The 15,567-nt window shown below is 44.3% G+C and overlaps 1 protein-coding gene across 7 annotated transcripts in view; it reads right to left on the bottom strand.

The window, feature by feature from the left end:
• Window positions 1-15,567, bottom strand: part of TENM4 (teneurin transmembrane protein 4) — a 971,473-nt gene that overhangs the window by 148,959 nt on the left and 806,947 nt on the right. For all 7 annotated transcript variants that reach the window (XM_075061790.1, XM_075061784.1, XM_075061786.1 and 4 more), the window contains one exon: window positions 611-796. In XM_075061790.1, coding sequence (XP_074917891.1) covers window positions 611-796 — 186 coding nt within the window. The remainder of the gene's footprint in view (window positions 1-610; window positions 797-15,567) is intronic.

Here is a 15,567-nt window from a genome sequence, read left to right as displayed (position 1 = left end):
TTATAAATAATAACGATCTGTGCGCCACAAGTTCAGAGCTTAAGGTAATGCCAGGTGCATTAGACGTACGAAGATGGTGAGAAAGAAAAGTGAGATGACTACAGAGATAGTGAGGCAGAGAGAGAATTAGCAAGACAGCTTTGAAAATCAGCGAGACATTTTCTGAATATAATTCTCCATGTCACTGATAAATTGTGCAAATAATGGAGTGAGTCAGGGTAATAGAAACTTAAAACCGGCTGCACGTTTCTGAATAAGCTGATATCACAGTACAGAGGAGTCTTGGAGGCCAACGAAAAGACCTTTTACAAGAGTCAGAAGTGAGGCATTTTCCGAAGCCTCCAAGCAAAGTTTGAAAGCTTGTGCCTGAGAGATCAAACACTCTCTCTATATATTTCACCTCTGATAGTAAAAATATATACATTTAACCAGGTCATCACCAAATGAAAGGACATTTTGTCTTGTTCCCACATGAAAATGTATGATGTCAGAACTTGAAATCCAAGAACAAAGGTGCTCATACTACACTAAGTCACATAGATTCAATTCAGCATGCTTCTTTTCTCCCCCGTCCTCTTCAATTACTCTTTTAAAAGTATTTTCCCCCTACCAATAGTGCAGTGCTCTCCATTCCAGCCTGGGCTGCATTTACATTTGCCATCCCGACATGTCCCGTGCTCATTGCAGCGTGGGTGACACGCCCGCTGATCACAGGCTGCGCCCATCCATCCCTCCTCACAGCGGCAGGTGCCTCCGACACAGATGCCATGTCCTCCGCAATCCGCTGCACAAATCTCTGTGGGAGAGGAGAAAAGAGAGGGAGGAGGGGGAGAAATCCAGAATGTTATTGTTAACAAAGCAGCCACACTTCACTACCTCGCCTTATGGGGAATGAAAGGAATTCCTGCCGCTCATAACACTAATCCTTTCTGACAATAAGAATCTAATAAGTAGATTAGAAAAAAGAGACGGACATGGATTGCAGAGGTCTGCTGCGACTGATCCTCCTCTTTGCTTTCGAATTCTATCACACTACTCAAGCTTTTGTGCTGACCACATCCAAAGGTGAAGGCTCTTCCAAAAACCGGAACAAAAGTCAAATTTAATTAAAAACTGGTTAAGTGTGAAAACAATGCACCCATAAATCACTATGATAAAGTTAAGCGCAGGCAAAGTCTATTTGCAGCTTGTTATCCCATGATTCTGGGGCTGTGATTCATTAAATCACCTCTTTTATTTTTGGTTAACATTAATAAAGAGCATTTTTACGTAGGTTTTCTCTGTGGGGCAAGCCAGGACTCGATTTTATCACTCCTTCATTAAAAATCCACTTCCAGGCACTGAGGGGCCTATACTCTTACCTGACGAGATTTATGGTCTGCTGCTTGCGGGGCTGCTATGAGTCCTCAGTTCTCCCTGATGTCACTGGAAGCTGAGGATGCTCAATGCCTTGGCACTCACCTCCTGGTAGGATCAGCCCCTGCAGGCCTTATCTGTAGATGGATTAGGTGCCCACAGCTCTCACTGACTCTGGCGAGACTGTGGGGTGCTTGGCATCTCTGAAAATCTGGCCCTAAAATCCTAAAATCTGCCCCTTTCACCTACACCTTATTTTATTATTGGTCTGGGGGAAAAGGGCTGTAGGACGCCAGACACCCATGACACAGATGGTAAGCGCCTATTTCTGCTATTACCATATTACAGGAAAACAATCAAACAAACCCCAAAGTGGCATTACAAGGCAGATGAAATGAAATGCATCCATTGCTGCTTCACCAGACTCTGGACTGGTCAACTGACTTCTTACCTTCGACCTGTGCAACACAAACCTAATGACACTCTCCCCCTTTCAAGACACACGTGAGTTCAAATACCTCGACTTCTTCTCAGGCTGAAGACTCCTTCTACTCCCTGGCAGTTCTCTACAGTACATACGAATGGGGCTGAATCTGCCCAGCGGTTCAGTATTTACCGCCCCCTCCCCCCCTTAGCTGCCATCCGTTTCTAGAAACACGACTTTCTCTGCTATAACCCTCGCGGGGTGGAGAGGAAGGAGGGCATAGGGAGAGGGGACAGGAACATTCTTCCTTTCAGCGCGCCCGTGCAGAGCTGGGCAGAATTCTAACCAAGTACTCGACAGGCAGGGCAGTGACTAATACACTGGTTAGCATGCCACAGCTGAGCACGGAAGGGTCAGCTTGCTCGGAGTGCTATGAAGCCCCCGCAGCTCTAGGAATGTATGCTGCTAGTAGGCACTAGGAACTGTGCATGACACTCTCATGTTATGGTGCGATAAGGTGCTCTACAGAGCACATTTCCCTCCCACTGTCCACACCATCCTGTTACGTCCCACCAGGATGGCTTCAATCTCTCCCCTTTTCTGTGCCTCCGTATATTAGGGGCAGGATCTAGCCCCAGAAGTTTGTGGGTGAGAAAGGGGTTGGTATTATACAAGCCATTTGCTTCAGGTCACTGACTGCACATAAAAAATTCAGGCCTACTCAGCCTGCATTAACATCACACCTGACTGAAATTCAGCCTTATATAAGCTTGTCTTAGTCTTTTTCTAATTAATATTGCCAGCGACAGGGATCTTCAGACATACAGAGACTTTGAGGAGCTTCTGCTATGCTTGGTGGGGCTGCAGTATTCATTTTGATTTGGAGAGGGAGATTTGGCGTGTCCATAAAGCCAGTCAGCAGGGGTTTTACGACCTTACAATTAAACGGACCCTTTCCTTCAAGGCACTCAAAGCTCTTTACAGAGAGTAATTACTGTAAGAAATAATAATACTTAGCCCTTGTAGAACACACCTCATTCTCAAAATGCCTTACAAACTTTCCAGCTGCTTGCCACACACTACACCCTGTTTATGTGTTTGTAATCATTTCATAAGAACATAAGTATATAAGAACGGCCATACTAGGTCAGACCAATGGTCCATCGAGGCCACTATCCTGTCTTCTGACAGTGGCCAGTGCCAGATGCTTCAGAGGGAATGAAAAGAGCAGAGCAATTTATCGAGTGATCCAAAATTGCCAATTTTGGTTGGCTGTATTCCTGGAAGTTTGTCGCATGACCTAATTTTAAGTTAAATATTAAGCTTTAATTCCTGGAGACTCCAGGTCAATCCTGGAGAGTTGGAAACCCTAGATCCACCCCTTCTCCTCCAGCCAATTCCCTTCATTTCAGTCACTCACAGCTCCTTAAACTCTTTCTGCTGAATCATGCAGATTTCAATTTCTAATAACGTACTTTGGCTACAATTTTCAGAAGCACCGAAGTGGCTCATGACCTTAAGTGTCATTTTCAAAAGTGACTTAGTGCCAGATTTCAAAAGTATTTAGGAGCCTAACGATGCAGATAGGTGGCCAGTGGCGCTTAGGTGCTTTTGAAAACCCCACCAGGAGCCTATCTGTATCTTTAGGTACATAAATACCTCTAAAATCTGGCCCTCAGGAGTCAGTGGAACACAGGCTCCAAAGTGCCAAAGGCCCAGATTTTTAAAGGTTTGTAGGTTCCTGAGTCACTTATGTGTTTTTGAAAGTTTTACCCTTTGTGTCTCGAATTAACAAATTGATTCTCTCAACTTCCACGTGGGACTGTGTGTAATGTCACGCCACTGTGCACACTGGGAAAATGAGGCACAGACCAGTTAAGTGGCGCACCTCAGAGCAGTGGGATAGCTGAGAACAGAACCCAGCAATCCTTATTTCCTGCCCCCTGCTCTCATCAGCAGACAACACAGCAATGGAACTAGGCCTATTGGGGTATCATGTGATTGCATTAGATGTTCAAATTAACGAATGTCGGAGTCAAGCTGAGCACCTGGACTGGAAAAAGTTGGCTCTCCTTGGCTGACCTGTGAGACAATAAAGTCTGGGAGAAAATAAAGTAAACAGAGGAAAAACTAAACAATTTATGGCAAAGATCCCTCAACCAGAGGAGGAGAAATGCCTTGAGACTGAAAAAGTTCAAGATTTTTTTCATTTAAGTCCAGGATAAGAAGGCAATGTCACATGAGCCTCTGCTGCTTTTCCCCATGGCTTAGTGAAGGGGTTGCTCCAGTTCTGGGTTGAAATGACTCATCTGATTATTAAAATTCTCCCTGGGTTCCATCCTACAAGGGGCTGAGCACCCTTTACTGCCGCTGATGTCCTAGGGATGGATGGCCTAGTGGATAGGGTCTGGGACAAGGCCTCAGGAGGTTCAATTCCTGGCTTGGCAACAGATGATGGGCATGCTGCTTTCCTCCCTCTGTACCTAGGGTTGCCAGGTGCCTGGTTTTCTACCAGAACACCCGGTCAAAAAGGCACCCTGGCGGCTCCAGTCAGCACTGCCGACCAAGCTGTTAAAAGTCTGGATGGAGCTGCTGCAGGGCTAAGGCAGACTAGTCCTTACCTCTTCTGGCACTACGCTGCACCTGGGAAGTGGCCAGCAGGTCCGGCTCCTAGGTGGTGGTGGTGGTTGTAGGGGGGGTGGCACGGGGCTCTGTGCACTCCCCCCCCCCCGAGCACTGGCTCCACACTCCTATTGGCTGGGAACCACGGCCAATGTGAGCTTGGAGGGGGGCGGTGCCTGCGAGTGAGAGTAGCATGCGGAGCTGTCGAGTCCCCCTAACTAGGAGCCAGACCTGCTCAATGCTTCAGGGGCGCAGCTTGAAGCCAGCACAGGCAGGAAGCGTGCCTTAGCCCCGCCGTGCTGCTGACTGGGAGCTGCCTGAGGTAACCCCAAGCCCCAGCCCTGAGTCCCTGCCCCAAACCTGGAGCCCCCTCTCACACCCTGAACCCCTCATCCTCAGCCACACCCCAAAGCCCGCACCCCCAACCTAGAACCTGTACTGTCTCCTGTACCCCAACCCCCTGCCTCAACCCGCAGCCCCCTCTTGCCCTCCAAATTCCTCAGCCCCACCCCCCAGCTTGGAGCACCCTCCTGCACCCCACACCCTTCATCCCTGTCTCTACCCCAGAGCCTGCACCCCCATTCCAGAGCCCATACCCTCCCATGCCTCAACCCTCTACCTCAACCTGAAGCCCCCCCCACATTCCGAATCCCTTGGCCCCACCTCCTAGCCTGGAGCCTCCTCCTACACCCCAAACCCTCATCCCAAACCCCACCACAGAGCCCTCACCCCCTCCAGCACCACAACTCCCTGCCCCAGCCTGGAGCCCCTTCCCACACCCTGAACCCATCATTTCCTGCCCCAGCCTGGAGCCCACAATCCCAGTTAGAGCCTTCACGCCCTCCCACACCCCAACCTGCTTCCCTAGCCCAGTGAAAATGAGTGAGGCTGGAGGAGAGTAAGCCATTGAGGGAGAGATAATGTAGTGAGCAGAGGCGTGGCCTCGGGGAAGAGTGGGACTAGGGTATTTGGCTTTGTGCAATTAGAAAGTTGGCAACCCTACCTGTACCTAGGTTCCTGATCTGTAAAAGGGGGACAACATCTCCCTAGCTCATAGGGGTGTTGTGAGGATAAAATCCGTTAACAGATTCAGAGATTCATAGATTTTAAGGCCAGAAGAGACCACCCTGATCCTCTAGTCTAGCCTCCTTCTTCACATTACGCCGATAGAACCTCACCCACCCACTCCAGTTATAGGCCTATAACCTCTGGCTGAGTTACCAAAGCCCTCAAACCTCGATCTAAAGACTTCAAGTTGCAGAGAATCTATCTTTACTCTACTTCAAACCAGCAAGTGATTCATGCCCCATGCTGCAGAGGAAGGTGAAGTGCTCAAATGCTATGGTGATAGAATGCCAGTTAAGTACCCAGAGAGAGAGAGAGAGAGAGATAGCATCTTATAGGACTCAGTCTTCTGTTACTGCAATGAGTATATAAACATCTGCACAACGATACTTAGCCCATATATTGAGCCTACTATCCAAGCATCTCAAAACACTTTAACAAATGTCAGCGGGTTAATTCTGACGAAGTCGGTATTCCCCCACGAAAGCTCATGCTCTAATACGTCTGTTAGTCTATAAGGTGCCACAGGACTCTTTGCTGCTTTTACAGATCCAGACTAACATGGCTACCCCTCTGATACTTTACATTCTGATGACATTCCTGTGTGGGGTGAGCAGGCATCATCTGCATTTTCACAGACAAGGAAAATGAGACAAAGGGAGGCTAAATGACTTACTCATGGACATACAAGAAATCTGTAGCAGAGATGGAAAGAGACCGCCCCCCCCCCCCCCCCGGATCGCCTGACTCTATCCTGTACTCTATCCACAAGACCGGGAGAAAGGAACCCTTAGCAGGTCATATTTCTACAGAAGGGCTGAGAAAAATGAAAGTGGAGACAAAAGGAGGCTATTATGAATCCATCCTGAGAAACTGATAAGAGTTATTTAAAGGTGTGAAACTAGGGTAAAGGCGTGACACTACAAAAAGGGTGAATTCAGGTAAGCGTTAGGAAAAAGCTCCCAAAGGTGAATCTCCGTGGACTAAGTCTTCTATGAAAAGGGGAGGAAGCCCCACTGCATGGGACATTTAAATCTCAGCTGGAACATCCACTAGCACTGTAGAGAACAACTCTGCAGTAGCAGGGGCATGCACTAGATGATCTAAACCAATGGTTCTGAACCTTTTCTACACTTGAACCTCCTTCTCCACATCAGAATCCCTCCAGTCTAGCTGGGATCTAGTCAGAGCTTCCTCTCTTTTAGCGATATGGCAAGGACAGGGTGGCTGTGATCGTCACGTGGAGAACTCATGATCTAACAGACCTTCTCCATCTCTAGTGTAAAAGAATCAAATCTTCAAAAGGTATTGATGGCAATGGGATTTTTTAGGTGAGAATTTGGCCCTAGATATCTAGGATTCTAGTCCCAAAGAGCCTTAAATAAAGAATCTCAGCTGAAAAGCTATATCAATACCTGCGGGAAAAAAAGATACTTCAGACAGTCTCATTAACATGTAATTTAACGATTCTTGACAAGGAGAGCCAGGCATTTGCCAATCTAAATTTTCCATTTAACAGCCAGTTTAGAAATAGCTGTGAACTGTATGATTTAAATAGCCTTACAGCACACAGCTTGCCACGCACATCAACTAGCCCTTTATAACCTGGTCTTCTTGTGCTCACAGGTGTCTAATGGATGATTAAATAGCCAGAGTAGCTTTTATTTTTATGGTGGGACTCAGAGACATGATCAAAGGCGATTTGAGATTAAGTTTTCTTTTAAATAGAGGTCTTTGCAGGCAACTTGGATCGGGCAAGGCTGATTTACTGAAGAGGGCAGGTGAATTTGTTATCTTATCATTTGGACCGAGTGATAGAATTTGCCAGCTCCATTTTTAATTGGAGCCACATTTTTTTTTAAAGTTTCCCAATTCTGTTGTTAAAATTAGAGTGTGATTAGTGAACATGTGAGCCGTGTGAGTGAATGAGTAGAAGGAAAGCTTTTAATTCTCCTGTTACCGTATCCACTGGCTCTGGCCAGCTGCATTATGCTGCTCCTGCCTATTTAAGCTTAGCTAGAACACTCTGCTTGGGTATAAAAGCCCTGCCTGTTAAATATTTTCACACCAGCTGTCCCCAAAAGGTGGCTAAATATTTCCTTTCATCTTTAATCTCTTTTACTGTTTGAACAAATTGCTTAGCTATTCCGTAGCCTATTTCTAGGTGCATTGTATATTCCCACATCCTTGCCATACTGTTTTTCTTTCTTTGCTGTCACGGATGCCCGCAGCCCCTTGCAGGAATTTAAATGAGCTTGTGGCCTATATTGGGGTTTCACAAACTGCAGGCCAAATTCTGAGCTTGAATGGGGCTCCAATAGGAGCAAACAGTCCATGCATGTTGGAGAGAAAAATCTGACCCACCTCCACCTGTACTCCAGGAATGTCCTTATGTTCCTTCCCTACGGTACAGAATAACAGAACAAAAACAAGGTGGCGGCTGGCTCAGTGCTAGGTAGAAAGCAAAGGTGCTGTCCAAAGAACTGTGAAATACCTTCCAAACCTCTCCAGCAGCAGAGGGGATCGAGAAATGGAAAATCTAGAGCTTCAGCCAGTTCTCCAACTGACCAGCATGGGGTATGTAGGCCACTAACACTAGGTCTTGCTCCTCACCCTCACTACTGCACAAGCTACACTAATTAGCATGAACCAGCTGATGAGCAGAAGTCAAGTGTATTTCATGGAATCACAGAATCATAGAATCCTAGGACTGGAAGGGTCATCTAGTCCAGTTCCCTGCACTCACAGCAGGATTAAGTATTATCTAGACCAGTGGTTCTTAACCTTTACTGCAGCCTGCACCTCTTTGCCTCTCAAAATATGTTTCCACACCCCTTATCAACAATCAAAATATGTTTTCTCATCTCTTAAACCTAGATATATTTTTTGTTTGTATATTACAGTAATAGGTAAAAAATGCATAATGTTAATAAATACATAGGTTTGATGAAACAAAGTAGTTGTACTTATGTGCCTATGCTTAATTTCTGTTTTCGATGATTTACCTTCTAAAAAAATCTGGCATGTCTCGCACCCCCAGAAAGGTTATCGCGCACGCCCAGGGGGTGTGTGCACCCCAGGTTAAGAACCACTGATCTAGACCATCCCTGACAGGTGTTTGTCCAACCTGCTCTTTAAAATCTCCAATGACAGAGATTCCACAACCCCCCTAGGCAATTTATTCCAGTGCTTAACCACTCTGACAGTTAGGAAGTTTTTCCTAATATCCAACCTAAACTGCCCCTTTTGCAATTTAAGCCCATTGCTTCTTGTCCTAACCTCAGGGGTTAAAGAAAACATTTTTTCTCCCTCCTCCTTGTAACAATCTTTTAGGTACTTGAAAACTGTTATGCCCCCTCTCAACCTTGTCTTCTCCAGATTAAACAGAATCAATTTTTTCAGTCTTCCCTCAGAGCTCATGTTTTCTAGATCTTTAATCATTTTGTTGCTCTTCTCTGGACTTGTTCCAATTTGTCTACATCTTTCTTGAAATGTGGTGCCCAAAACTGGACACAATTCTCCAACTGAGGCCTAATCAGCAAGGAGTAACGAGGAAGTTTTACTTCTCCTGTCTTGCTTACAACACTCCTGCACATCTCAGAATGACGTTTGCTTTATTTGCTACATGGTTACACTGTTGACTCATATTTAACGTGTGATTCACTATGACCCCTGGATCCCTTTCCGCAGTACTCCTTCCTAGGTAATCATTTCCAATTTTGCATGTGTGCAGCTGATTGCTCTTTCCTACGTGGAATACTTTGCATTTGTCCTTACTGAATTTTATCCTGTTTTCTTCAGACCATTTCTCCAGTTTGTCCAAATCATTTTGAATTTTAATCCTATCCTCCAAAGCACTTGCAACCCTCCCAGATTGGTATTGTCCGCAAACTTTATAAGTGTATTCTCTTATGCCATTATCTAAATCATTGATGAAGATATTGAACAGAACCAGATCCCAGAACTGATCCCCGCAGGACCCCACTCGACATGCCCTTCCAGGCTTGACTGTGAACCACTGATTACTCTCTGGGAACAGTTTTCCAACCGTTTATACACCCACTTTATAGTGCTTCCATCTAGGTTGCATTTCCCTAATTTATGAGATGGTCATGCAACTTTAGGAGACTGAGTTTATTAATTTTACATTGTGGGGGCATTTGGTGATTTCTGTGACCACTCAGAACCTTTTGAATGGGTTTTAGGGTAGATTGTTTCCAAGGAGCTGTCGAGTGCATTAACGGGGTGTGAGAAGGGGTCATGCAGTCCTGTGGTTCAGCCGTGATTACTTCTGGGGGCTCCCAGGCACTGCACAAGTGTGTCAGCTACACTGCCCTGGAGGAGGATCCAACTTCTCTTTGGTTTTCACTGAGGTGGTGGGGGGAAGGGAGCTTTGACCCTGTCCTCACCTCATGCCAATGGGATTCTGGCTATTTCTTGTGCAGGGTGCCAGAACGAGAGTCCACAATTCTTGTATCCACCTCCATTTATGCACATTCTCATAGAAGCTGACCACAATGTTTCCCTTAGAAAGTAAAAAGTTTGGTTCCCTCCCTATGGTGCTCCAGAAGAAAGAAAACCCCATCATGCACCTAGCTATGTGCAGAATGCTTTCTTCGTGGACTCCTTAATGTCAGAATGACCCCTTTTAATTGATATTACATACACAATAGCCTCCACCACAGCATACGGTATAATCCTGTTTTTCAATACATTACAGAATCAGGTAGGGGGGCAAGGAATCATGACGACAATTTTTGCTTAATTTGTCACAAATCGGTTTCTATATGTTTAAAAAAAATAAGTGCCTAATATGGACATGGCAGAATTTTAAACATTTCCAGCATAGTGAGGAGAAGTACAGATGAAGAAAAAAATGTTCAGTATTCATGTGAAGCAGAATCAGAGATTTAGCCACTTCTGACCTACCTGCTAAATCCTTTAATAAGTATGGATTTAGTGCTAAAATATAAGATCAGGTGAAATTGCCCAGAGCTTCTTGAAAACTGGGGCAGTTCCACTGACCTTCAACATATTAATAGAAAATATAATAATTAAAACCTGTCTTAACTAGGATTTTTTGGTTTCAAGTTGGCTCATCTCAGGCAATTTCCAGCGCTGTACAGATTTTTCCAGAAATGAAGCATGGAGGGGAGATAGTGCACGGTACTAAAAGGTACGCTTAGTGAAGGGAGCAGCGTTGTATAAACAGCCTGTGTTCATTTTACAGAGCCAGGAATGGAATAAAGTAGGAGTGGGATGTAACAGGGTGTGGGTGGGGAAACAGAGGGAATCAGGCTTCAAATTAACATTATTTGGAAATCAATGAACTATCCAAGGCGTTCCTTTGTGTCAAGAACCTTCCATGATTTGATTGTGACCTATAGTGAAAGCAGGATTTTGGAAGGCATGGAGCTAATTAGCCTTTTGAACGGTGCTACCTTTTAACTAATTTAAAAAGGAATTAAAAAACCTTTCGAACCATTTTGCAAAGCAGAATGCAGTAGAAGAACTTTAGAAGCCCTTTCCTTGCCGTTGAATTACCAAATTTGTAATTAATGCCTTGAAAAAGCACTCCACCCCACTAATTGCTGGGTAACGGTTACGTGATTTATGTTAATATCATTAATTGAAGGTCACATGGCTTTTTGATTAGCGCTGATGTATTACAATACATTCAGCGTTCCTGGCTGTGGTCCTAAAAGAGAGTCCCCCACTCGCTGCATTCCCTTGCTTACCACAGCATTAGTCTTAATCAGCCTGCACTCAGCTTGAACTGACAGGAGAGAATGTGCGATGTGATACGAAGCAAGGACCATTCGTAAGCACAGTCTGCACTATTGCAGGTCATCTGAAGCATTGTCTCTTACAAACAACATACTAACACACTGCTTGCACTTCTGTAACACTTCCCATCAGAGGATCTCTGAGCACTTTTTGCATTTCAGTGAACTAAACCTAACAGTATACCTGAGGCCACACAGGCTTATTTCTGTCCATTTTACAGATGGGGAAACTGAGGCACATTAAGGTTAAGTGACTTGCTCAGGTTCACACAAGAAAACTGTGGTAGAGCCAGTTGTAGGACCCACAGCTCCTGGCTCCCACTCCTGACTTTAACCCCAAGACCATCTTACTATCCTTCATAGAAGGAAGGCTGGCCTTGTGATTAAGGTGCTGCAGTGTGACTCAGGAGATCTGGGTTCAACTCTAGGTTCTTCCATAGACTTTCTATGTGACTTTGGACAAGTCACTTCATCTGTCTGTGCCTCATTTCTCCATCTGCCCAATGGGTTGGGGTGAGGTGATGATAGTAATTCCTTCAACTGCTTACTGGGATTAGAAACTCTTTGGTGCAGGGAGGGATGGTCTCTTACTGAGTGGACAAGCAGCACGTAGCATGATGGAACCCTGCTTGGGTCTCTAGGTACTACAGTGATACAAACAATGATCATCACTCTCCAGGATGAGAAAAGATAGTAGACAATGAATGAATGCTGTAAGCCAGTCTAGTGAATTCTATGCAACTATATAGCATGCAATACTACCAACTGAGACATTAGGGTGGTCATAAAAACAAATCACATTTCCAAGAGCAATTTCAACATGCTGTATATATGCTCTCAACTCCTGTCTGAAAAGCTATAGCCATGTCAGATGACATTCCTTTAAACAGCAAGTCAAAATGTGCTGGGCTTTAGTTTACCAACCTCTAACTTCTGCAACAATTTATAAGCTTCTCTATAGCCTAACTTCATCCTGAGGGGCTGACCACCACACTGTCTAAAGATTCTCCTGTATGGCTGTGACTCACTTCTGCCCCATTGTCAATCTTTTCTAAATGTATTATTCTGAACATTATTTTAAACGGTCACTTACTGTCGGATAGCAGGGCATGAAATGCCACGTCTCCGAGGATTTTATTCCTGGGGTTAACATGCGTTAAATAAAAATAAATATCCCAACCTGCACGATTATGTTTGAGCCTTTGATGTTTAATTGGATCTTAGCCTTTTCTGGGATGTGAGTTAAAGCTTCCCAGAGCAGGAACAATTCCTACTGCATAAATGAGGCTCCTAACAGGGATTCTTTTCTGGGCTAAATTTAATTTCCTCTCCCTGTCCACAAGCATAAGACAACTTTGATAGCAGTAAAGCATTTTGCTCACTCTTTCCGTCATTAATAAGAATTACATTTTGCTCCCTTCCAAATTTCAATGCAATTCAGTTTTGTTTTGAAAATAAAATTGAACAAACTATGCTCAGATGCAATAGCTAGAATCCACTGTAATTTCTTTGCTCAGATTTCAGTATTGTCGTGTGATCAGGCACAATTTAGTTAGTGAGCATATTTTTTGCAGGTAAGCTTCTTCTCTGCAATTTGGAACTTTTACTATTATTGTTATTATCATTCTTTTTGCTTTGTTTAATAAATACATACTGCAAATTTAGCTTTGGTGAAAGGTGCCAGATTGATACACCTATAGACTAGATCAGAGGACGGCACCCTTTCAGAAGTGGTGTGCCGAGTCTTCATTTATTCACTCTAATTTAAGGTTTTGCGTGCCAGTAATACATTTTAACATTTTTAGAAGGTCTCTTTCTATAAGTCTATAATATATAACTAAACTATTGTTGTATGTAAAGTAAATAAGATTTTTAAAATGTTTAAGAAGCTTCATTTAAAATTAAATTAAAATGCAGAGCCCCCAGGACCGGTGGCCAAGACCCAGGCAGTGTGAGTGCCACCGAAAATCAGCTTGCGTGCCGCCTTTGGCACACGTGCCATAGGTTGCCTACCCCTGGATTAGATCCTTGAGTCCTTTATTTACCCACACAGCTGGTATACACCAACAGCAGCACTGAAAGCTTCCCCTCCCCCTTCCCCCATGCTGCTAATAATCCTCAACCCTGACCTAGAAAAACCACCTTTATGGGAAAAGGGAGTACTACATTTTCCAAGACCCATTCAAATGTTGACCTCTCTGCTAATGCTGCTAAAAGGATACCAATTAGTGCCAACTTTGATGGTGGTTTTTACAGCGTGGACATCAATCTACTGGTAACCGGTCAGTGCACACTATAATTGCTTCAAACAGATCACGAAACAGTAGTTAGACAGTAATAGTATTCAGCCACTGATACCCCGGTGTCCAGTGTACCATACCCCGTTATCAAACCTAAATCTTCCAGTTCTTCCTTTTTGCTTCCTTTAAAGCTGTATGACCTCTTATCAAGCCCTACTGTAATCTCCATAGTAACATATTGTCTCTTAAGCAGAACGCTTGCTTCCCTGGCTTTACCGGCAGTGTGGTATATTCTCCTCGTTGACTGTCTGATCCTGCACCTGTGCCTGATGTTAACAATAAAGTTCCCTGTCATCAGTGATGAAAGATCAGGCACCAAACTTCTATGCCATGTCCATAGGCATCCATGGGAGTTCCACCAGTACAGGAAGAAAAGTATTCTCCCTGCTGAAAAACGAACCAGATTTAAAGTATATTTTCATACAGTCATTCGTTTTCTGGTTAATAAAAATGTGATTATTCAACAAGCTCTAAGTGCACACACATCATGAAATAATAGTGTGTCTATACAGTATTAACCTACATGGAGTTTTAACCAAAGCATTTTATCCAGAGATTTTGAAGGCCAGAAGGGACTATTCTGGTCATCTAGTCTGATCTCCTGCATAACACAGACCTAGGGAATCCTGCCTACTGATTCATGCATTAAGGCCAGCAATTTGCAACCCAGCTCCACCCCCACTGGGTGCCTGACATCTCAACAGCAGGACTGGTTGGAAATTCTTCAATGGAAGGTTTGCCTGTCACAAAGTGGCATTCACAGAACTTAAAATGTTTTGGTGAGACAGTCTGATTTTGATGACGTTACAATGGTATGCAGGGTAGGCTGCCAAGGAGCCAGGAGGGTAAGCTGGTGGGAAACCCGACTGATGGGAAGCCGAGAGAGCCTAGAAGCCCTGGGAGCCCTGGCTCTCAAGCTACCAGGTTCCTCTACAACTTGCCTGGAAGCAGAGCAGAACAAGGTCCCAGTGCTTCCAGGTCCCTGGCTCATCTTCAGCCTGCCAGGCAGTCTGAAGGAGAGCCAGAAGCCTGGAAGCCCTGGGAGCTGTGGCTCTCAGCTCCTCCACAGCTTGTCAAGCGGTATGAGGAGGAGCTGCAGCAGGGGAGAGAGGGCAAATCCATTGCACTAGAAAGGTAAGACTGCTGATATTAAAATATGAGTTGTGTGCTTTCATTTGTAGAACAAAAAATGTTAATTATTATTAAGGTTTTTTTTATATAGTTCTTTTATCCAAAGCGTTTTACAATAGTTAGCTAATGGTACAAACAACATTTGGAAAGATCATTAAGTGATCCATCAAGACCCTCAGCAATTTTCAAGTTATCATAAGCATAAATCCCAATCCTGAACCTTAACGTCCAAAATGTGGGTGCCTACCATAAACCCTCCAAGCTTAATTACCAGCTTGGATCTGATAGCGCTGCCACCAGCCAAAAATTTCCAGTGTTTGGCTCACTCTGGTCTCCCCAAAACCTTCCCTGGGGGATCCCAAGACCCAGATGCCCTGAGTCTTACCTCAAAGGGAAATAACGCCCCTCCCCTTGTCTTCTCTTTACTTCCTCCCCAGGCTTCCCCTCCGTGGGTTATCCTGGAAGATTACTGTACTTAAACTCCTTGAATTACAAAACAGAGAGGGCAATTTACCTTCCCCCCTCCTTCTTTTTCCCCCTCCCAGTCTTTCCCTGAGAGAGACCGTAATCCTGGCACAGGGATTTCTATCCCCTAGAGCCTCACTTAGAAAAGAAAATCCAACAGGTTTTAAAAAGAAAAGCTTTATATAAAAAGAAAGAAAAGACATAAAAATGGTCTCTGTATCAAGATAACAATATACAGGGTCAATTGCTTAAAAGAAAAATATGAATAAACAGCCTTATTCAAAAAGAAATACAATTTAAACATCCCAGCAACTACACACATGTAAATACAAAAAAACAATAAAAGCCTATTGTTTTTCTACCTTTGTACTCACAACTTGGAAACTGAAGATTAGAAGCTTGAAGATAGAAAGATCCC

The sequence above is a fragment of the Chelonoidis abingdonii genome, chromosome 1 (genome assembly GCF_003597395.2).
Source record: "Chelonoidis abingdonii isolate Lonesome George chromosome 1, CheloAbing_2.0, whole genome shotgun sequence".
Lineage (NCBI taxonomy): Eukaryota > Metazoa > Chordata > Testudines > Testudinidae > Chelonoidis > Chelonoidis abingdonii.
Note: the sequence above shows the minus strand (reverse complement) of the source record. Positions and strands in the feature narration are given on the sequence as shown.